A 24,312-nucleotide genomic window follows, 5' to 3' on the forward strand; every position below is an offset into this window, starting at 1 on the left:
GTCAACAATCAAGAGGAAACAGCAGTGCAGGAAAATGGGGGACATTTTAGAAGTTCTGATGCGAAATTGGAGTCATTAGATCGGATGCGATAGAGACGGAGAAAATTGGACAGAGAGATGGAGGTGGGAAGTAGCATCAACCAAGAAGTTGAGAGAGTTAATGGGCTTGTAATAATGTCTTTGGAAAGCACACCAGAGACAGAAAATCCAGGATGGGAAAAGTCATAGACATGCCATGTAAAAGTGAAGGATAGTTAAAAATTGGAAGCATAGTGAATGAAATTCTCAAAATCAGCATGAGAGCAGGAAGCAACATGATCATCAATGTAATGGAGGAAGCGTGTTCCAAGTATCTTACAAAAAGATATGCATAGCAGGGACTTGTGGGTTCTCAGAGCAACACTTTCTGTCTCAAGCAAGTGTGCAGACTTAGCAGTTATCCAAGATGAAAACAAGTTTGTCCAGATGGAGGGTAGTGGGGGATGGGGGCTGGTTTGGCTACTGTTTAAGAAAGAAACAGGAGGCCTGGAGACCATCCTGTTGAAAAATGGAGACATGGCGGTGTATTGGGACTGTACATCTATGGCAAACAGGAGACATGTGGGGCCAGAACAAGCAGCAGAGGGTATTGGAAGAGTCCTGCAGATAAGCGGGTAGAGACTGAACCAGAGAGAAAGAATAGTCATGGCAGATCCACCAAATCCATTATTGGCACAACTGCTAAGTTCAAGCAGTAATGTTTGGTAAATGTATGGGGGCTACTCCACATGGTAGATGGGATAGTGATTTCAAAGATACCCAAGTAGTAACTTGGAATACATGGAATGCCCTGTTACTCGGTCATTCCCGTCAGTAATCATGGTGATCGCACTCCACCATCCATTTTGCAAGTCTTCTTTTGGAGACCATCTGTGAGGGACAGTTTTTGATCTATTAAAGTGATTTGGTAGAATTCAAATAAAAAGCCAGAGCTCTATGGGTACACTTACAGTGAAAGCATTATTCCAATTCTGGTTTCTATCAGAGGATGGTAGAATGAAGAGATTACAATCTTTTGTCCCAAACCGTTACTTGGTAAGAAAGTTCAATCAGCGTGCCAAATAGAATAGGGCTGATTGACAATCAGCCCTTTGATAACATCAACATGGCAACCTGAAATGAGAGCCAACAAAAGTGCAGTCTTCCAGGACAGATATTTAAGATTACATGTACCAAGAGGTTTGAAAGTATCAGACTGAAACCCCAATTTAGGGCCAGTGGTGGAAGTACTTTGTTTCCAAATGGCCTTCATTAAATCAAGATCTAACTTGTGTATCTTTTGCAAGAGGGTCATGGAAGTTTGAAATTGCCGCAAGATGAACATGCTGGAAATCAAAAGGATATTGTAGATATATGGAATGCATCACAAGAGACAGGACTGTTAAGATTTATTTGAATGCCACTGAACAAATGTCTTCCATTTGAGGTTATAGATGGTTTGCACAAGACATGTAGGGTGTCCACGACATAACAACAGTAGAGCTTGATGTAATAATCACCCTCTCTTAACAGCCATGCCATCAACTAGATATGTATGGATCCTGGTGTATGATCTGCTACGCCAGTTGAAAAAAGGAGGTCTCCTATGCGGTAGCAAGATAGGACAGGCACTATTCAATGCTGGGATGTCGGAGAACCATGGTTTGAGAGGACAATGGGAGTAACCAGAATCAGCATCATTTCCTCTGTTCCGATTTCCTACAGCATCCTAGTGTTCAGGCCAAACATTTGCCTCCAAAAGAAGGGAATACTGTCCAGCTTCTGTGCTAACTTATACATACCACTCGTTGTGGGATACTGTCGTATAGTGGTTATGTTACTGGACTAGTGGCCCAGAGGCCTGGAGTTCAAATCCCTAGCTGGTGAATTGAAATTCAGTTAATTAAATAAATCTGGAATAAAAAGCTAATGGTGTCCATGACACTACCGGATTATTTTTTTTTTTTTTAAATCTGGTTCACTGGGAAATCTGCCGTCCTTACCTGGTCTGGCCTATATGTGACTCCAGACCCACAGCAATGTGGTTGACTCTTAACTGCCCTCTGAAATGGCCCAGTTATAACAAACCGCTACAAAGTATATTCACCATATGAACTGCAGCGGTTCAAGAAGGTGGCTCACTACCAGCTTCTCAGGGCAATTAAGAATGGACAATAAGTGCTGGAAGCCCACACCCCGTGAACGAGTTAAAAAAAAGTTTGAAAAAGTACTGATTATCCAGTGAAGCACAGCAAGCAATGATTGGATAACCATAGATTCTGAAAATGTGTGGACTGCTTCCTTTCCAGGTTGGGATAGCACCTGGAATACAACCACTGAATTGGCAATGGGAATGGTGTATCTCACATTGATAGAGGCACGATAGACCCAGTAGGTCTCGTCTACACTGGGCTTCTTTTGAATATCTGCCCAGATTATCTTGATAACAGTCCCATGGGAAATGGGCATGGCAAATACCACAAATGCTGTAGGCTCCGGCCTTTAGGAACTTTAGAGCAATGGTTCAACCCCCAGCATAGAGATTTCCAGGTCTACAAAAGTTAAACTGCAGGTTTCCATAGTACTGAAAGTGTCAAAACATTTTGCTCTCTGATCAAGCCAGTGGCCGATGGCAGATCATCATTAGTTCCTCTTCTTCTTTGGGAAAGGCATCCTGCTATCCACTCACTAGAGACTGAGCCATTCCGAGTTAGTACCTTATGGTGGAACCGTTAGTGAAGGTGCCAATTCAGTCCTGGTGGTGGGAATGAGGGAACCAAGGTAGCTGCAAAGGTCCCAGATTGATTAACTGAGGATGTTAAATACTCTTATCAATGGCCTGTAACCGTGCAAGTGGAGGTTGCTGGAGTTAACATTCTAAAGGCCCAAGACAACCCCGAGGAGTTGCACGTGGACCCAATGAGGTGCAGGGAGATCCAGACCTCTAATTAACTAGCAAAAATCATTGATTTCCTCCAACACCCACCGTGAAGGTAGGACCCCAAGAAAGGCGTCACCAAATTAAAGGGTGCCAAGTGGACCAATATCCTGCACATCGTTTAGTGCCACGAGATAACAGACTGAGGTAACAAAGGGCTAACTGAAACCAGGCTGCACCTTCTGGGCACCTCCTTTGATCAGCACCAGCTGACAAAAAACACCACAGCACTGGCATACACTGACAGTCTTGCAATTGGAGGAATCAGGATCAGTCAATGGTGGAGCATCCTCCAAATGTTGGTGAATTGAGAAGTGTGGTGTCAGTTAGTGCCAAAGCACTAATAGGCAGTATTCCTACTTGGTGATACTGCCCGTCAACTCCAACTCAGCCCATGGCATCTCTGGAATCAACAAGTTAATCCCATACATTGTTGGCCTGTTTCCTCAGCCATCAAAAGTGGCGCTTGTTGAAAGCAATTTGGATTTCTTTTTTGCAAGGACTGTACTTGACTTGGGACCAGAACAGTGCACTGTACTGGCCTGTGGAAAACAGCGGGTGGAGCCTGATTGAGATGTGAAGGGACAAGTTGTTTTATACTTGCAACTTCGCTTTTGTTAGATTTTCTCCCGAATATCAGTGGCACATCCTGACAAGACAGTACTGGCAGGTGTAGGCAGAAAACCAGGCAAGTTTGATAAGTGGTGGTGTAAGCCTTAGATTATCCATCAGGCCTTGTTGCACTTAATGAAGTGCTTAAATCCCTCTAGCTGACTTACGATTGACATCATGAAGCGTTCAAACAGTACCAGTCAATTCAAGGTTTCAATTGATCAAAAAATGTAAACTCTAAAACTGCTGGTATGAAGAGATGCTGATTTAAAACTGAGCCAGTCAACATTAACAGTTTTAACTTTAAACGCAAATAATTAACAAGACTGAAGAATAAAACGAGTAATCAGAAAGAAAGTTACTAACAAGATCAAGCGGGTTACTACAACGATCAACGTTAAATAAGTCATGTGAGGAGTGGAGAAAGTTGTTGCTGGCTGGGGAGCAACAGACTGCCACTTAATGGGTGCACAGGCCTCTTAAAGAGCACAAAAGAGGAAGGTTCATGTGGGTTAGTATTACCCAATGCATCAGCCTCAAAAACATCACAATGAAAAGTAACACATTAAATTGCCTGTATAACAATGTAGAGAATCAGCAAAAGAAAAGTGTGATAAGTCAATAAGTGCACAAAAAACACCAGATGGGCAGGGTGGGGACAGTTACCCAATAAGAGAATGCATGTAGCACAAGAAATAAAACAGATGAGTTAGAAGCACAAATTCAGTTTAAAGGCTATGATGCAGTAGCCATTACAGAGACCTGACTGATACAGTGACGAGTAACAAAGCAAAATTACTAAACAATTTAACAGTAAAGAAACATCTTGCGAATAGTGACCATAATATGATTGAATTTGACATTAATTTGAGAAGGGAAAGTCACAAACCAAGGTTTTAGATTTAAGTAAGGCAAATGTTGAAGGGATGAGAACTAAATTGACCACATTAAACTGGCTGAACTGTTAATGGGTAAACCTACAGACAAACAGTGGGAAGTGTTCAAAGTATTTGGTACGATACCAAACCAGTACATACCCCTAAAAAGGCAAAAGTTTCACTTGTGCAATTAAATAGCCACGGTCAACAAACGAGGTAAGAGACAGCGTTAATCTAAAAGAAAAGGCGAACACAAATGCAAAAAAAAAAAGTGGAAATCCAGCAGACTAGCAGAGCTTTGAGAAGCTACAAAAGGTTACAAAGAATGTACTGTAGTAAGAGGTGCAAAAAGAAAATATGAAAAAAACCTTGCAAGAAATATCGAAGACAACAGTAAAAGTTTTTATAAACATATTAAAAGAAAGAGTAGTAAAGGGGCGTGTGGGCCTATTAAAGACAGATGCAGGTGAAGACTATAATGGACAATAAGGAAACGGCAGACTTGTTAAATTAATACTTTATATCTGTTTTTACAGTAGAGAAGAGGACAAAATACCAGCAGTACAAAGAATCTTCAAAATAAGTCAAGTGGAGGAACTTATTAGACTTAATACAAGGAACAAAAATGGTAATGGAGTAAATGGGAGTTAAGATAGACAAAGCACCAGGACCTGATGGTTTCTACCCTATGGTAGTTCAGGGAGAGTGGCTAAGCACTCGGACAAGTATGAGCTGATCGAAGAGCATTGCCTTGGATTTGTATAGGACAAGTCATGTCTGACTAATTTAGTTCAATTTTTCTAAGCAGGTCCCCAACGTGGTGGATAGGGCAGATCTATGGATGTGGTCTATATGGACTTCCAGAAGGCATTTGATGAGGTTCCGCACAAGAGGTTATTAGCAAAAATAAAAGAATTGGAGGTAAACTTGTTACATGGGTTGGTAATTGGTTGGGAAATAGGAGACAGAGTATGGATAAAGGGTATGTACTCGATTGGTGGAATCGGACAAGTGATATTCCCCAGGGATCTGTACTGGGACCTCAGCTTTTCAACATATGTATCAATGACTTGGATGAAGGAAGAGAGAGCTGTATATCTAAATTTGCGGATGACGCCAAGTTAGGAGACACAGTAAGTTGTGTGGATGTGAGCAGGAAGTTACATAGGGACGTAGACAGATTAAGTGAATAGGAAAACCTGGCAGATGGGAGTTCAATGTGGGGAAGTGGGAGGTCATCCACTTTGGATCCAAGATGGACAAACTGGAATATTTTCTAAATGGCAAGAGACTTGGCACTGTGGAAGGGCGATGTGATTTGGGTATCCATGTACACAAATTCAGGAGAGTTGATAGGCTTGCTTACAACCAGAGACAAAAAGCTTTCACATCTTTTAAGTCGCATCGGAAATCAAACTCAAGCAGAGATGGACAGGCGGTGTGCAAACTCCCCATAATATCCAGGCCCCTGAGGAAAAGAAACTGTTAATCACGAAGTCATCATAACATCTTTTGAAATTTGTCAATTGAAAAGATAAAAGATTAATCTCTAACCTACAGTTTTGTCGCTCTCCAGGTACTGTAAAAGGAGATCATCATCTGCTTGCTGCTGTCTGCTGGGACTGACTGTGGTGGCTCTGAACGTCTTACTGCCATTTAGAGCCGAATGAGCTTGGCTGCTGCTGGAATGTTCTGGTACCGGATCAGGCTGACAATTTGGATGGAAATACCGCTCCGCAGGAAGAAGGCAGTTCTTGGAAAAGCAGTCTACTAACCATTTTGCTGTAACCACATATGGCCTATTACAAATAGTAATCCAGTAAATATTATTCCTTTGAAAAGCTGCAATGAACATTCAAATTAAAACAACTCTTCACGATTATTACTTTCGTATAGAGAGAGCGTGTGAGAGAAATTCAGAGAGAGAGCGCAAGAGAGGAAAAGGGGAGGAGGGAAGAAACAAAGGGGAGAAGCATAACTACATCGCCCAGAATATCCTAAGTTTCTAGTGCAGGGGAATCTACTAGGCTAACAGGTAGTCTATGAGCATCTGCCCTACTATGAGTTATGGTTCCACAAACGCTAGCAGCCTGCTCGTGGCTAACCTAATTTATGCAAGCCTAGATGACAAGTGGCAGCAGGTATTCAACCATGGGAAACATCTCAGTAAGAGTTACTGAATCAGAATGTGGAACAAGAACCCTGCCTGAGCTATGTGATTTTATTTCTTGGTTTAATGCTACTAGAGTGTCTTATCCAGATCCAAGCTCCTGTACCTCTCTGTGCTGCTCTGTTCCCCTACATCTTGCATCTTCACCTCCTCTCCCCAGTCTGTGAATAAACCCCCTTCCCCATCCAAAGCATCATGTCTTCACTGATATACTATTTCCCCTAGCCAGGTTCGTGATCTCCTTCTATTCCAACCTGGGCATCCTCTGCCATGTCCGCGCAGCACACACCGCTGGCCAAATCCAAAGGGGCATCCAGGCAGCGGCACCTGCCTTGCTCAGTGACTACCCCTCCTCGGGAATCAACCTCGCCATCAATGCTACAATTTGCTCCCAATTTGTATCTTAAAAGGCAGATGGTGCGATGTTGTATCGTGCCACTCACCTACCCAAAAGCTAATCAGCATCCACTGGCAGATACCTCTTGTGACCCACAAGCAGGCCTATGGCCCTAGCAGGATCCCTCCCATGATGTACCACCCAAAGGCCAACCTATGGTCCTGGCCTCCTCATTCCATGACCTGCCACTCCTACTGAAAAGTACAGAAGAGACAGAAAACAGAGAGGGAGGAAAGAGGTGGGGAGCAACATTCCCGCTAAGCTGCTTGGCCGCGCAGCTGTCTGCGGGTCCCGCACAGCCCTGGACCAGCTTTTCCAATGTGAAATTTCACGCATGTGCGAAACTTTGAATGGGGTGCGCAGCCTGTTAAAGTGACCACGCACCCAGATTTAAAATTAGGGGGAAAATGGGAAGAAAAAGAGACAGAAATAAACAGAAAAAGACATGAGCATAACAGGACAGTAGGAAGCAAAAGTGGAAAAAGGAGAGAGAGACATAACCATAAGCAGAGACAAAGGGAGTGAGGCAGAACAGCACACGGGCAAAAAAAAACAGCAAAAGGGGGAGGGAAGAGAGATACATATCACAGAAACAGACAGAAGGAACACCTACACATGAATGCAACCCACTCCCCGCAACAAGCCTCGACAGAGAGGTAAAAGAAAGAGAGCATCCGATTCACTGTGAGCAACAGGGGGTCTTCTAGATAGCCAAATAAATAGATACATTCCCCCAACTACAACATTCATAGAAAAGCCGAAAAAATCCTTTAATTCAAATTTTCCAGCATTATTCTTAGAACCAAAGTACATTCTAGATCACAACCCACAAGTATCTTTAGAATAAAGTTCTTTGTGTCCACCATTGAATCTGTCAATTTCACCTTCATTGAAGAAGACACTGAACCAATTGTGTATTTCTGCTTTCTAATTGGTAATTTTCTACTTTGTTAGTCACCAGATTATGTAAAACCTCTCTCCGATCACATTACACAAAAAAAATTCTACTAAATCACAGTGCAGCAAAGAGCATTCTCTGACACTGCCCCATGATATCCAGGCTCAGAGCAAAATAAAAACCTCTAATGATAATGTGGCTCTGAATATTGTGAATCATGAGGTGAGGAAATTATATACTTTTAGGAACAAAACTAAACCTGTTATCCCATTTCCAGGATGTTAATATAGACACAATCCAGCCTCTACAAACCTTAGACTTAACTAAAGGAGCCCACACTTATCTTTGCACCCTATCAAAGGGCTTGCCAGTGCTTCTTTCCCTCAATCCAGTCTTAATGTTTTAATTGGTTGGGAATTAGGAGACAGAGTAGGGATAACAGAAATGCACTTTGATTGGTGAGATGTGACAAGTATTGTTCCCCAGGGATCTGTACTGGGGCCTCAGCTTATATATATATATTATATATATATATTGTAAGTTTGCAGCCAAGTTAGGAGGCACAGTAAGTTGTGTAGATGGGAGCAGGAAGTTACAAAGGGACAAAGACAGATAAAGTGAGTGGGCAAAAACTGTGGTAGATGGAGTTCAATGTGGGGGAAGTGTGAGGTCATCCACTTTGAATTCAAGAAATAAAAATTGGAATATATTCTAAATGGCGAGAGACTAGAAGCTGTGAAGGAGCAAAGGGAGTTGGGTATCCATGTACACGAGTCACTAAAAACTAGTACACAGATACAAAAAGTAATCAAAAAGCTAGCGAAATGTTGGCCTTTGTGTTAAGGGGGCTGAAATACAAATGCTTCTGTTGTACAGAGCCTTGGTCAGGCCCCATCTGGAATACTGCACGTAGTTTTGGGCACCACCATCAAGGAAGATATATCATTGGAGGGGGTACAGCACAGATTCACCAGAATGATACCAGAGTGTAAAGGGTTACATTTTGAGGACAGGTTGCTTGTATTTTCTTGAGTACAGAAGGTTGAGGGGTGATTTTAAAAAACCGAGGTCATAAAATGATAAAGGGATTTGATAGGATAGATGTAGAGAAACTATTTCCACTGGAGGGGGAATCCACAAGGGGACACAATTATAAAATGAGAGCTAGGCCATTTAAGAGTGAAATTAGGAAGCACTTTTTTTCCCACACAAACAGTAGTGGAAATCGGGGACTCTCCCTCCCAAAAGGCTGTGGATGCTGGGTCAATGTAAATATTCAACACGGAGATTGATAGATTTTTGTTAGATAGGTGTTAAGTAAGGCTATCAAGGGAAATGGATCAAAGGCACGTAAATGGAGCTAAGGTACAGATGATCTGACTGAATGGCAGAACATGCTCGAGGGACTGAATGGCTCTATTCCTGTTCCTGTGTTCCTGCATAGCAACAGTTTGACTACACTTCAAAAAAAAAGTAAATCATTGGCCGTGAAGCTCTGTGGGATGTCCTGATGACGTGGAAGGCATTCCTAAGTGCAAGTTCTTTCTTATTCAATTTTCCGTGGTAAATCAACCGACTACCCATACATCGAAAATCTCAACTCAGCACCCACCTTAACCATTAGCTGATAGCCTCCACCCTCTACCTGTATTTACCAGACCCAGCCTTTGAACAATGCTACAAGAAATATTTCCTGATCATATTTTAGCAAATCAGTATGCATAAGTCGCTTGTCTAAAATAACAAGAAATGTGCAACAGAATTTTGTTTTCCTACGGACATGTTTGATGCGCCACTCTTATGTGACATGTTATATGCAAGAGTTTTAATTATATGAATTTCATTCCCTGTTGTCATTTAGTATAGAACATGCAGTGACTATACCTGTGTGATATTTTGTTTAAACATTGTTTTAGCTCCTTATCCTCTTCTCCCACGATGACATGAGTAACATCTTCACAAATTTGATTAAACCGAACACCACCTCCAAAGTTAATCATCCGTCTTAATTTATCCAACTTCTTGCCACCAAATCCAGACAAATAGATCTGACAAAGATACATATACATCTACATATCACACTTTCTTAAAAAAAAACAGCAACTCATTTACAATATTTATTCACCAGATTAGGAATTCACAGACATTTTTTGTAATTAAAAAAGGTTAATCGACAAAATAGTTGAGAAAAATAAAAATACTGTTATTTTCTTTTTAAATGTGTTTGTGCAGTCAAACATGGAATATTACAAGTTTATTCTCGTAGTTCATATCTATGCAATTATCCACAGTGGTACAAAATTTCACGAGTGCAACAATTCTCGAGAGACAACTTAAAACATGGTCTTACTTTACATCCATCCAACAAATCCTCAGAAACCTCAACAAGACTGAGATCTAGTGCATCGAGGTAGCCATCAGCGACGTCAAGCTTAGCAGTCATGGCAGAGTTGAACGCAGATTCATTGATGCAACTCATGCTAATATTGGAAATATGGCTCACATCTGATAGAGATCGAGCTAAGAATAGGCAGAGGAAGAGAAAAGGGCAAATTACATCTTATACATTTCTTGGCACATGTCCAGTATTGGCTCATTGTCATCTACATAATATGCTAAATTTTAAAAATATCTTAATCCATGTTTCTCAATACAGGAAACTTTGGTTTATCTGGAGGTTGTATGTCCGGAAACCTCGATCTAACGGCAGAAATCAGCAGCCGTTTTGTTAGGTTTTTTTTCTTTTTTTTTCTTCTAGCATTTTTTTTTAAACAGTCAGTCTCTGGCAAGCCTCTCTGAAGCTGTTGCTAAGCTACAGAGATGCTTCCAAGGTACGGGCCGACTGTTTAGAAGCTGTTGCTAAGCAACAGTGTTTGTTGTCAGATACGGAGATGAAAACCTCCGTATCCTTCAACATTAGCGCTGGTCTGTCCGGAAGTTTTCATAGATCGGCATCACGCCGGTCCCGTCAGTGCCGGATATCGCGAAGTTTCCTGTAGTACACTCTTCAAAGGCAAACTGCACTCTAAGGAACTGTATAATATCCAAAATGTTATTTATAAGGGAGCTTATTATGTCACTGCAGCACAACATCACAATCTCAAAGCTGCCTCCAATCAGCAGTTTTAAAGTATAAAGCACAGTACTAAGCGAAAACCGAGAGACAGCATTAAGTCTACAACTATCCCTCTTCATAACACAATAGGTAAAATAACCTTTCCTTTAAAAGAGCTGCAAGTCCAAAGCTAATAATGCAATTCAACCACCAAATACCCAACATAAAATAATTATCAAATCAGTTTAAGTACTAGTGGTGTTGCTGAAGGTAAGTCACAAGCTAAGCGGTTTTATAACAGAAGTGTTATACCATGAAATATAGTTGATTCCTGTGGCATTGCTCAGACAAAAATTAGAAAAAAAAGTTCTCACAACTTGCAGTTATATGGGGCTTTTTGTGTAAGAAAATGTCTCAAGGTGCCTTACAGTGGGATAAGGGAGGGGATGCCACATCATAGAGGGAGAGTTAGAGATGTGACTGATAGGTTGGTTGAAAAGATTGGTTTTGAAAAGGTTTTTAAAGATGAAGGAAGAATTGGAGAGGTGGAAGGGTTTAGGGAAGGACTTCTAGAGGCAAAGGCTGAGTTAAGTGAAGGCTCTGCTATCAGGATGCGGTCGGGGAAGCAGAAAAAGGATGCGCAACAGACCAGAATCAGAGGACCAAAGTTTGCAGGATGGATAAGAAGGCTGGAGCAGATTACAGAGATACACTGCAGCAAGAATGTGCAAGATTTGAAAATGAGAATATTAAATTTAATGCACATATACTAAATTCTAAAATGCCATTGTAAAATTTAAGAAAAGGCAACAGAATCATCAATGTCCTACTTACAGTTCAGTGCATTCCCAATGTTTGTAGGAGTTGAAGTGCTTGGAGCCATCTCTTTAGATTTTGTTTCAGATTCAACTTTGTAAATGCCTTCATCTTGGCAAGCACCATGCTTGATGGAGTCAAAGAACCATTGGATAGACACACAATATACATTCCACTTTTGTGCACATTCATACTTCTGGCCTGGATATCAAAAACAAAGCAATCAATAAATAGTTCATATTAGGTAGAATAAAAATGATGATTCCATTACCTACCATGTAAGGTTAGCTGGTTAAGTGAACATATATCAACTGAACAGACAGCTCAGTTAACTAGTTGCTCAAGAGCTATACCGATTAACCTAAAGTGGGGACAGTTAACCCAAGAGTTAAACTATGGAACTACAGTATAGGGAGAATTCTACATGGTGTTATTGGGACAGAATTTACGGTGTCTTTGGCGTACGCCGTCGTAATCCTTCAGAAAGGCCCCGCAAGGTCTGGGTTTATGCATGTGTTGCTGAAAAACTGGAACTTACAACATGGCAAGGTACGCCTTGACAGATCATACGAAGTGACGGGAAAATCACTTTCACTGGCACAGAGTTGGGGCTATTTGCCCAAATGCTGCCCAGCAATTGCCCACGAAACTCTTGTGGCTAGTAAAAGCAGGCTTAGGGCCTGCTTTCACCAGCGTAAGGGTTATTATAAAACATTAATTAAAAATGATGCATAAACACTTAAAATGAGTTTATGCAAATATTGACCCGGATTAAAATGTTTAAAATTATTTTTCAAAAAATTAATTTTTTATTGTATTTGGTGTAATGAAGGGACTTTTAATTAACTTTGAAAATCAGAACATATATATTTATTAGAGTTGTCTAAATTGTTTAATTTGGGGATTCCATTGCATGTCAGCAGGGTATTCCATTCGGAAATGACTGCAATGGAATCCTCCTTTCCCACTGGAGGATCTGGCCCACGTGATCCCAGGTACGCTTCCGAACCGCCTGCCTCCTTGGGATCCGTGGGCCTTTACGCAGGCGTCGCATGGAGGCCCAGGGCCCAAACTCTCCATAGCTTTAGAGCCCGGAGGTAAGTTCATAGATGTTTTGGGGGTCGGAGGCGTACTCTGGCGGTACGCCTCCGATCGCAAATTCAGAGCCATTATGTGGAGGTGATTTAGAATGTCTGACAAAATACTACCAAGGAGATCTGCCCGCCCCCACCCCCCTCACAGAATCACAGAATCACCACAGTGCAGATAGAGGCCATTTCGGCCCATCGAGCCTGCACCGACACATATCCCACCCGATCCCCGTAACCCCTACACCAACACATATCCCACCCTATCCCCGTAACCCCATGTATTTAATCCCCCTAACACTAAGGGTCAATTTATCATAGCCAATCAACCTAACCCGCACATCTTTGGACTGTGGGAGGAAACCGGAGCACCCGGAGAAAACCCACACAAACACGGGGAGAATGTGCAAACTCCACACAGACAGTCACCCGAGGCCGGATTCGAACCCGGGTCCCTGGCGCTGTGAGGCAACAGTGCTAACCACTATGCCACCGTGCTGAAGTGAAAGTAATTCTGCAGAAAGATGTGTCAAAATATAGATAAAGTTGTAAAAGGAATTATGAGGAATTCACTGGGAGGACCCTATAAATTCAAAAGAAATTTTGTCTAAAAACTAGCAACGGGTGGAAGCAGCAATTTCAATTTCACCTAAAAGCCATGCAGGCAGAGAACAGCAGTGAGCACGTGGCAGTGTGTTTCATTTCTTTGCTCACTTAGGAAACAAGCTTCAGAAGCATAAAGGACCCTGAAGAAGGGGATATACTTGCCCGAGAATAAATAGCCTTAATCCTGCAAACTGGAGTAGAGAGTAAGTTTTGTACAATTACATACCGAATCAGTATTTCCACAAATGAAAAGCATCAATGGGCAATGAGATTTATATCCAACCCACAGTAGTTCTATTGATCTCTCACTTTGTTGGCTGAATTTTATGAATTTCACTTGTTTGTGCTGTTAAATGTCCAAGCTGTTGCATAGGAATTGTTGAAATAACAATGGATGAAATTCAAAGAAATCTAGGGAATTTAGTAGACTTGACGCTCAACATGTCCAAACCCCGTAGCTCAGCAATCAACAAAGCAAAGAAAATGCTGAACTAAAGCCAAAAACTAGTCAGAGGAAGTCAAGCTCAAACCTTACAGTACTCCAGTCAGGCTACACCATGATCATGGTGTCTAGTTATGATTACGGAGACACAAGGGAGACATGCAAGTCCTAGAAGCAGTTCAAAGAAGATGCACGAGCCCGCTCTCTAGTGTCAGAGGGACTGTTATGAGGAAATACTGGAGACACTTGGGATTTTCAGCCTGCAAAAGGAGGCAGCTGAGAGGTGATGCACTAATACACGATAATACAAGATAGTAAATGGTAAAGAAAAGGTAAACCCAGAACACTGCTTCAATCTAAACCACAAAAGGACAAGGGGACACCGATTTGGACACAGATTCAAAACAACAAAAGGCAAAATTTAGTACTGCCAGAGTGAACAACTCTTTGGAATAGACTTCCAGGTAGAGTATCAGAGGCAAAAACCCTGAATGATTTAACAACTGGATGCCAAGTAGAAAAGAAATATGATGCAGTTTTACTCACCAAGAAAGAGAGATGAAATACAAACAAAAGCTATGAGGTGCTATAAATATTTTGGAGGATAACTGCAGTGTAGATAACGGAGGTTTCACTTTACTGTATTTGCAAGGTCTGAAAATTGAACCACGTCACATTTACCTTTAGCTTCTTGCACAATAAGATGTGTGCAATCGTTCATCTTCAGCTGCCCTGTGTACTGACCCCCATTCTCCAAGGTAAGTCGCTGCACTTCCTGCCTATCCAGGCTACTCAGACCAGTCACACAGATTGTGCAGCCAAGGAACGGAGGACAGAAGTGTTCCTCCATAGTCACATCTGTAAGGTTAATCATGCTATTTGAAAGAAAGCAAGAGTGAGTGGCATCTATATAAATAAACATAGTATGACAGTTATTCCATATTGGGTTTCTCAAGACACCAATAAATGAAATGTGTTTTAGAAAGAACAAAAATGCATTTACACAATGGCCCGGAATTTGCAGTGGATAATAACAGCGAACAAACAGAGTTCGTTTAATCTCTCCTGCCTTCCACCCTATCACAGGCCTTCCCTTTTGTTCTTTCCTCCCAGCCTCTGTAATTGCTTAAAACCTGTTACATCTCTAACTTTTTCCAGTTCTGACGAAAGGTCATCGACCTGAAACGTTAACTCTGTTTCTCACTCCACAGATGCTGCCTGACCTGCTGAGTATTTCCAGTATTTTGTGTTTTTATTTCAGATTTCCAGCATCCGCAGTACAGGAAACTCTTGTTTAAACGGCACCTAAATATCCGGAATTCTCTATATACCGGCAAAATTCATGCTCCGAAAACACCTCAATAACCGGCAATGTTGCCGAGTCCGAGTCTCCCGCGGTGGCCGAGTTAGTCAGTGGGGGTAGTTCTCCAAACTGCCACTACTCGGCTTCTTGGCGCTGTCGGAAGTCCAATTACTGTATACTGCACATTTCTTGATTTTTTTTATTTTTGTTTGTTAAAAATAGCCTCGGTAGATAACCCTCTCCGTCATCCGGAATTTTTAATCGACCGGCACCATCCCAGTCCCGTCGGCGCCGGATACCAAAGAGTTTCCTGTATTTTGCTTTTGTAGACATTTTGACTTTGGTACAGTGTTCCTGGAGAGTTTCTTTCTACTTTTTTTTTTTAAAGTTAGCTTCCATCTTGGCTCTGGGGGCCAATGTTGACAGGGACTTCCAGAGTGTCACTGTAGAAGTGGTGAAGTGCGGTCTCAAGATAGTAGATTTGGCTTCATGGCAGAGGCATCTGCTGTCCTCTCTCAGGAGGACAGCATTGTCTGCTTCCCCTGCCACCCACTCCACCAGTGCCCTCGTTAGTGCCACACAGCCAGTTGCAGCCCACGCTGAGATTCTGCAGCCGGGCCCTCAAGATCCACAGCTGCTCGAGGTCACCTACCACAGCCATCTGAAGTGTCCTCAATGGAAGCGCTGCAGCCTTCCGCATCCCAAGCGGTAGCCACTATTTGAAGATGAGCAGATGGGTTAATTCCAGTTCCCAGGCAACATTTATCCGTTCAACCAACACCACCAAAAACAGATTATCTGGACACTTAGCTCCTTGCTGTTTGTGGGATGTTGCTGGGCTCAAATTGGCTTCTACGTTTGCCTATATTATAACTTTTTAAAAATTCGTTCATGGGATGTGGGCGTCGCTGGCAAGGCCAGCATTTATTGCCCATCCCTAATTGCCCTTGAAAAGGTGGTGGTGAGCCGCCTTCTTGAACCGCTGCAGTCCGTGTGGTGAAGGTACTCCCACAGTGCTGTTAGCGAAGGAGCGACGATGAAGGAATGGCGATATTTTCCAAGTCAGGATGGTGTGTGACTTGGAGGGGAACTTGCAGGTGGTGGTGTTCCCATGCGCCTGCTGCCCTTGTCCTTCTAGGTGGAAGAGGTCGTAGGTTTGGGAGATGCTGCCGAAGAAGCCTTGGTGAGGAGTTGCTGCAGTGCATCTTGTAGATGGTACACACTGCAGCCATGGTATGCCGATGGTGGAGGAGAAGAAGGGTTCGACCCGAAACGTCAACTCAAATTTCTCTCCACGGATGTTGCCTGACCTGCTGAGTTTTTCCAGCATTTTCTGTTGTTATAGCCACTTCTGACCTTATGATGGAGGGAAGGTCATTGATGAAGCAACTGAAAGATGGTCAGGTCTAGGACACTGCCCTGAGGAACTCCTGCAACGATGTCCTGGGGCTGTGATGTTTGACCTCCAACAACCACAACCATTTTGCTCTGCGCTAAGTATAACTCCAGCCAGTGGAGAGTTTTCCCCCCGATTCCCATTGACTTCAGTTTTACTAGGGCTCCTTGATGCCACACTCTGTCAAATGCTGCCTTGATGTCAAGGGCAGTCACTCTCAACTCACCTCTGGAATTCAGCTCTTTTCTCCATGTTTGGACCAAGGCTGTAAATGAGGTCTGGAGCCGAGTGGTCTTGGCGGAATCCAAACTGAGCATCATGAACAGGTTATTGGTGAGTAAGTGCCGCTTGACAGCACTATCGACAACACCTTCTATCACTTTGCTGATGATTGTCAGTAGACTGATGGGGCGGATTGGATTTGTCCTGCTTTGTGGACAGGACATACCTGGGCAGCTTTTGACATTGTCGGATAGATGCCAGTGTTGTAGCTGTACTGGAACAGCTTGGCTAGAGGCGCAGCTAGTTCTGGAGCACAAGTCTTCAGTACAACAGCCAGGATATTGTCTGGGCCCATAGCCTTTGTTGTATCCAGTGCGCTCAGCAGTTTCTTGATGTCATGTGGAATGAATCGAATTGGTTGAAGACTGGCTTCTGGGATGGTGAGGACCTCAGGAGGAGGCCGATATGGATCATCCACTCGGCACTTCTGGCTGAAGATGGTTGTAAACGCTTCAGCCTTGTCTTTTGCACTCGTGCTGGGCTCCACCATCATTGAGGATGGGGATATTCATGGAGCCTTCTCCTCCCATTAGTTGTTTAAGGGTCCACCACCATTCACGACTGGATGTGGCAGGACTGCAGAGCTTTGATCTGATCCGTTGATTGTGGGATCGCTTAGCCCTATCTACAGCATGCTTCTTCCACTGTTTAGTATGCATCTAGTCCTTTGGTGCAGCTTCCCCAGATTGGCACCGCATTTTTAGGTATGCCTGGTGCTGCTCCTAGTATGCTCTTCTACACTCCTTATTGAATCAGGGTTGGTCGCATGGCTTGATGGTAATGGTGGAGTGAGGGATATGCCGGTCCAGGAGGTTACAGATTGTGGTGGAATACAATTCTGCTGCTGCTGATGGCCCACATCATATGGATGCCCAGTTTTGAGCTGCTAGATCTGTTCTGAATCTATCCCATTTAGCACGGTGGTAGTGCCACACAACACGATGGAGGGTGTCCTCAGTGTGAAGATGGGACTTCGTCTCCACAATGACTGCGTTGGTCGCTGCTACCAATGCTGTCATGGACAGATGCATCTGCGACAGGTAGATTGGTGAGGACGTGGTCAAGTAGGTTTTTCCCTCGTGTTGGTTCTCTCACCACCAGCCGCAGGCCCAGTCTAGCAGCTATGTCTTCAGAACTTGGCCAGCTCGGTCAGTAGTGGTGCTACCGAGCCACTCTTGGTGATGGACATTGAACTCTCCCACCCAGAGTACATTCTGTGCCCTTGCTACCCTCAGTGCTTCTTCCAAGTGGTGTTCAACATGGAGGAGTACTGATTCATCAGCTGAGGGAGGGCGGTAGGTAGTAATCAGCAGGAGGTTTCCTTGCCCATGCTTGACCTGAAGCCATGAGACTTCATGGGGTCTGGAGTCAATGTTGAGTACTCCCTGGGTCACTCCCTCCCGACTGTATACTACTGTGCCGCCACCCCTGGTGGGTCTATCCTGCTGGTGGGACAGGACATACCCAGGGATGGTGATGGAGGAGTCTGGGACATTGGCTGAAAGGTATGATTCTGTGAGTATGACTATGTCAGGCTGTTGCTCGAGTAGTCTGTGGGACAGCTCTCCCAATTTTAGCACAAGTCCCCAGATGTTAGTGAAGCGGACTGTGCAGGGTCGATGGGGCTGGGTGTGCCGTTGTCGTGTCCATTAGCCAATGCCTAGGTCGATGCCGGGTGGTCCGTCCGGTTTTATTCTTCTTAGTTTTTCATAGCGGTTTGTTACAACTGAGCGGCTTGCTAGGCCATTTCAGAGGGCAGTTAAGAGTCAACCACATTGCTGTGGGTCTGGAGTCACATATAGGCCAGACCAGGTAAGGACTGCACTTCAAAAGTACTTCATTGGCTGTGAAGCACTTTGCGACTTCCTGATGTTATGTATTTGTCACATTTATTATAAAGGCAACAACCTATCAGGAAGTCACCTCGATTTTTAAAAACTTGAAAGGAAGCACGACTACGTACCTCTGTTGAGCTTTCTCCCAGCATGCCTTAACCCAGGATGGAAGTAAAATAGTTCTTTTCAGACTGGCAGCCACTAAATACTTCTTGCTTCCAACCTCTCCGGCTATCAGATGAGTTACAGAAATGTTGAAGTCACGGAGGATCCGACCACCCATCAGTTGTACTTGTTTATGCACTTCATCCTTCGGAGATTAAATACCAATTATTCCGTCTCCAGGAAATCAATAATTAAAATGTAGTGCCATGAGCCTTTCTGAACTTGCAAATGTTATTTCTAAACTTTGGACTTGTGTTCAGATTACCACCAATGCTGGTGAGCAGAGTGTTTAATAATGAATTTATAATTGGTGTGGCTGTGTGGTGTAGATAGTAGGACCGAAAACAAAAAAAAAAATGCTCGAATACAAATTAATTTAACTTAATGTAGGTCAGATGATAAAATGGAAACTGAGGAAAAAATATAGTTTAAGTAACAAAATACTTACACTTACATAGCTTCTCATCACACAAACATCTCAAAGCACTTCACACAGTAAATTAATTGAAATGGCATTGATTTTCACTAAAATTGTTGACAGGAGGCCTTTTTATCCTCGAGTTTAAAAATTAAATTGCAACGGAAGTTCTCTCCTGGCTGTGAAACTTTGTATGAGCCCTCAGCTTTTGAGCTACAGGTAATCAAATTACAGAGCCTTTGATGGTAATTTGATTTGTAGATTCCCGTCAGACACGTATCATGCAATGCGAGCTTAAAGGCATAGTCATCATCGCTAATAAAGCTGAGCCAGCAAAATAAGTTTTGTTTTACAAAAGTTGACTGGGCGCATATTGTGCCAGCATAAGCAAAGACTGGGAATAGCAAATGCTCTTGAAAATTTAGATTTTTTTTTTTTTTAACTAGAGCTAAGATGGTAACAGGGTGACCTGATATAAAGTTATAAATTATTTCCACTGGTCGATGAGATGGTAACAAGGCAGCCCAAACTTAAGGAATTGAAGGGTAGGTGAGAAATACATTTCTTTGCACAGAGGGTGGTTAGAATATGGAGGTCTCAGCCACGAGGCATTGTTTAAGCAGGGTTCACTAATTCTTTTAGAAAGGAACTAGACAGTTGCTTGAAAAAGAGGAATATTAAAGGGCATGGGGAACAGGAGAGTGGGTGGCTCAGGTGGAGAAAAACACCAACACAGCGGTTTGAATGTCTGATGGCCTGTTTCTGCACCATTACTATTCTGTGCTGGGCATCAGTGCTTATTAACATGGAATGTGAGAATCTCTCCATATTGTGTGCTTGGATCTGGTGTGATTGACGTTCAGTATTCAGGGGCCTTTCCACTGGGAGAAATACAGCAGGGACTTGGCCATATCTTTAGTTCGCCCGTTTCAATGATTTAGCTTCAGTAGCAGCAGTGAAAGGGAATTCCATCGAGCTGAGCATCCATTTAACGGTCACCCAAATTTAAGTTAGCGGACACCAAGAACTTTGAAACACTTTTATTTTTTTAGTCTTACTGTTCTTCGCCTACAAATGTATTATGCTTCTACATAAATTTGTATCATGAAATAAATCCGATATTGGCCTAAACTAGTGTTTTGCCAACAATCAAAGGAATCAGGAGAATACTTTTCCTGAATTACATATAAGAAAGTTAATCACAGAATCATAGAAGTTTACGGCACAGAAGGAGGCTATTTGGCCCATCGTGTCTGTGCCGGGAATCTGCACTGTAATCCTTCCCGAGTATAGCTCAAGAAAAGAGTCACTGTTAGCTACGTAACGAGCTAAACCAGAGGTAGTTTAGACATTGCTGGTAACCTAGAATACAAACAGCAGTTTTGTCACTTTAGTTGTTTTAATTCTGCTCTCTTACACTTTTGGGTTTTAACATGAAGTCCAATTATATCATTAGACCTCACTGGCGGGGAAATTCCACCGCACATCCAGCGAAGTAACACCACAGAAGCGTAAGCAGATCTGAGGAAATTCCCGCCCACCAAGACAGTGCAAGCAACTGCACTGAAACAAAAACTGCAGGCCCTTCGGGTTGGGGACGGCAGGTGCACAATGCACAATCCTCCGCAGACAGAACTAGAATGGCTCTCTGGTCAGCTTGTTTATGGGTGGAACAGGGAGTAATGAATGGTTGGAGGAGGTAAAATACAAGTTTAATTTTTTTTTGTACAAACATTTGAGAACCCACAAGTGTGGATGGTATTCTTAATTTATTTCTCAATTTAAGATAACGCCAAGCAGGCAGCAACATAAAATCTAAGCTGGGAAAATAAACAAACTTTCCAGAAAGGTGCAGGGAGCACTGGGCAATAAAGGAATATTGAGGCAGCGACCTGTTTTAAAAGGAGGGTTGTTTATCTACGCCCTTTAAACATTGCAGGAACCCGACGGCGCACGAGGATTTTGATGCAGGGACAAAAGAAATTGGATGTTTCATAGAGCTGCAGAACTCAGGGCAAAAAACCTTTTAAGCGATTTTTGAAGCAGAGTCCGGGGGCTTTTTTGCTGTTATTTATTTCTCCATGGCACTTCCAAAAAGAAATTTATTCTGCAGAGAGGTGAAGATCAGAAGGCAAACAACTTTTTTTCTAACACTGCATAAAACATGTTTAAACTGAGGAGTATTGAAAATAGCTGTAAGCTGGAACTGTTTGCAGGGGATGCCTGAGTTTTGGAGAGCAGAGTTGGGAATCAGCCTGAGCGTTTAAGAGGAGTGCTACACTGCCACCAATGGAGACAATACATATTGCAGACATTACCTGTTGGTGCGTTACAACCTGTGTCCTCCTTGCGCCCCCCAATAACCCAGATGGACACGCCCCCAGTTTGGGAAACTCGGCACTAAACTGTTCACTCCATGCTGGAGGTCAATAAGTTTCAGTTCATAAGAGGCGCAGGTATACTTGTGGAAACTGCCTTGTTGTGATCATGAATAAAAATGCTGGAAGAATACTGAATTGCAACACGTTATACAATAATATTCTTAATAACAGTCTCTGAAGAACCTATCTGAATCCAAAGATGTAACCACTGCACTGAAATACTTACCCTGGTTTTCTTCTCCAGGCTGGTGCACGAGACCACCACATCAGCCATGACCATACTGTAGACAGGATGTACAGCTTCAGGTACACTCTGTTGTTGCTGAAGACAAAATATAACCACTTGTGGGCCAACAATCCTACAGCCAAGCTGCACAAAAAAAAAGACACGTGAAAGATTAAAACAGCAATTACTATCCCTGCAGGGGGGCTGGAATACTCCTACTACAACCTCACAAAGTTGCATGTTCTGTGTACCAACTGAGAACCCAAATAAGTTAGTTTTAAAATAAGAATCTTGCCTGACTGTCCCTTGAGGTCAGCAAATGGTCCCCACCTTTAAAATGGACTGCTACCCAACATGTACTCCCACTATCCTCTAAGCATACCACTGCCTACCTTTGCAAATGTCGTGCAAGTGCAGTATCACCTGCAATGGCTTCTCTTCCCGCTCCCACACTATTACCTCTGGAGTCCCCCAAGGATCTATCTTTGGCCCCCTCTCCTATTTCTCATCTACATACATCCCCTCGGTGACATCATCCAAAAACACGTCAGGTGCCACATGTACGCCGATGACACCCAGCTCTACTTCACCACCACCTCTACTGACCCCTCCACTGTCTCTAAATTGTCAGACTGCTTGTCCGACATCCAGTACTGGATGAGCAGAAAGTTCTTCCAACTAAATATTGGGAAGACGAGTCTTCGGTCCCCGCCACAAACTCGGTTCCCTAGCCACCAACATCATCCCTCTCCCTGGCAACTGTCTGAGGCAGAACCAGACTGTTCGCAACCTTGGTGTCATAGTTGACCCGGAGATGAGCTTCCAACCACATATTCGCTCCATCACTAAGACCTCCTACTTCCTCCTCTGTAACATCGTCCGACCACGCCCCTACTTCAGCATTTCTGCTGCTGAAACCCTCATCCATGCCTTTGTTACCTCTAGACTTGACTATGCCAATGCTTTCTTGGCCGGCCTCCCATCTTCCACCCACCATAAACTTGAACACATCTAAAGCTCTGCTGCCCATACCCTAAATCACACCAAGCCCCGTTCACCCATCATCCCTGTGCTTGCTGGCTTACATTGGCTCCCGGGTAAGCAACATCTCGATTTAAACATTTGCATTCTCATTTTCAAATCCCTCCATGGCCTCGCCCCTCCCTATCTTTGTAACCTCCTCCAGCCCCACAAGCCTCCGAGGTATCTGCGCCCCTCCAATTCTGGCTTCATGCGCATCCCCGATTTTAATTGCTCCAGCATTGGTGGCCGTGCCTTAATCTGCTGAGGCCCGAAGCTCTGGAATTCCCTCCCTAAATCGCTCCGCCTCTCTTTCCTCCTTTAAGATGTTCCTTAAAATCTACCTATTTGCCCAAGCTTTTGGTCATTTGCCCCAATGTGGCTTGGTGTCAAATTTTGTTCGATAACGCTCCTGTGAAACACCTTGGGACATTTTGCTATGTTAAAGGTGCTATATAAATGCAAGTTGTTATCATTATTCTTGTGGGATTGAGGCTCATAAGGCAGTAACCAGTCGACACTATCCAATTCTGTCTTGGGTTTCTGCCACCAACTTTCGTAGTTGCAAGTGCAAGTGCACTTCAGCTGCAACTGCTGTTATTGTGTGTGTAGAGTTCCTCTTGGTCGACCTCTAGCTCTTTTCCCTCGTGGCTTCCATTCCCGCGTTTGCTGCGGGATCCTTGCAACAAGCATTCTCAGAATGTGACCAATGTAGGTCCGTCTTCACTTTCGGCCTTTACACTGGAAGCTTTTGAGCTTCTTTTGGAAGGCTTTGTTGGACTAGCTTAAAAAGGTTCAGTTTTGTTTTTTTTCTCCAATCACATTTCAAATTGTGTGAAGTGTTTGAAAAGCTGCACTAACTTTTCTAATGCGAGCTTTGACATCTGACGTGTAGTACTCATCGACTTCCACCCCGTTGTCGAAGTAAGTGGGAAAAAATGCAGTTTGCAGTCGCGGCCTTCCAGATGTATTTCTTTGTCAGAGTGAACATTAACTTTGAGGACGGATTCTTGCACCACTGATTTATACCCCAACCTTTCTGGCTGTGTATGCAAGATTGTTGGTCATTCTCAGCATGGCTTCTGTATTTTTTTTATTAATGAAGCAGATGTCATCACTTATGCAATACACAAATGACTAAATCTGTTATCTTTATTACTTCTTTTCAAAGAATTCGTGTTTTGCTGGGTTTAATAACAGAGAGTCACCCTGCAGCAAACGTGAGGGAGACTGGGGTTCAAAACATGATGCCTACACGAGTTAAAGAATGAGGAAAACATTAGCCAGATAACTGATCTGACTTTCTGCCACGTTACATAGATAGCAAAGTACTGGGAACAGGAAAAAAATGGGATGATTTAGTTTCAA

The 24,312-nt window shown here is 43.1% G+C and overlaps 1 protein-coding gene across 2 annotated transcripts in view; it reads right to left on the bottom strand.

Annotated features, from left to right (window-relative positions):
- topbp1 (DNA topoisomerase II binding protein 1) overlaps positions 1 to 24,312 on the bottom strand; it is a 121,321-nt gene that overhangs the window by 71,325 nt on the left and 25,684 nt on the right. For both annotated transcript variants that reach the window (XM_085989196.1, XM_085989197.1), the window contains exons 4-10: positions 21,925 to 22,068; positions 18,863 to 19,044; positions 14,600 to 14,793; positions 11,801 to 11,983; positions 10,262 to 10,431; positions 9,796 to 9,959; positions 6,001 to 6,245 (exon numbers count right to left, since the gene is read on the bottom strand). In XM_085989196.1, the coding sequence (XP_085845322.1) occupies positions 6,001 to 6,245; positions 9,796 to 9,959; positions 10,262 to 10,431; positions 11,801 to 11,983; positions 14,600 to 14,793; positions 18,863 to 19,044; positions 21,925 to 22,068 (1,282 nt within the window). The remainder of the gene's footprint in view (positions 1 to 6,000; positions 6,246 to 9,795; positions 9,960 to 10,261; positions 10,432 to 11,800; positions 11,984 to 14,599; positions 14,794 to 18,862; positions 19,045 to 21,924; positions 22,069 to 24,312) is intronic.

The sequence above is a fragment of the Somniosus microcephalus genome, chromosome 5 (genome assembly GCF_052327205.1).
Source record: "Somniosus microcephalus isolate GS21.2 chromosome 5, FLI_Smic_1.0, whole genome shotgun sequence".
Lineage (NCBI taxonomy): Eukaryota > Metazoa > Chordata > Chondrichthyes > Squaliformes > Somniosidae > Somniosus > Somniosus microcephalus.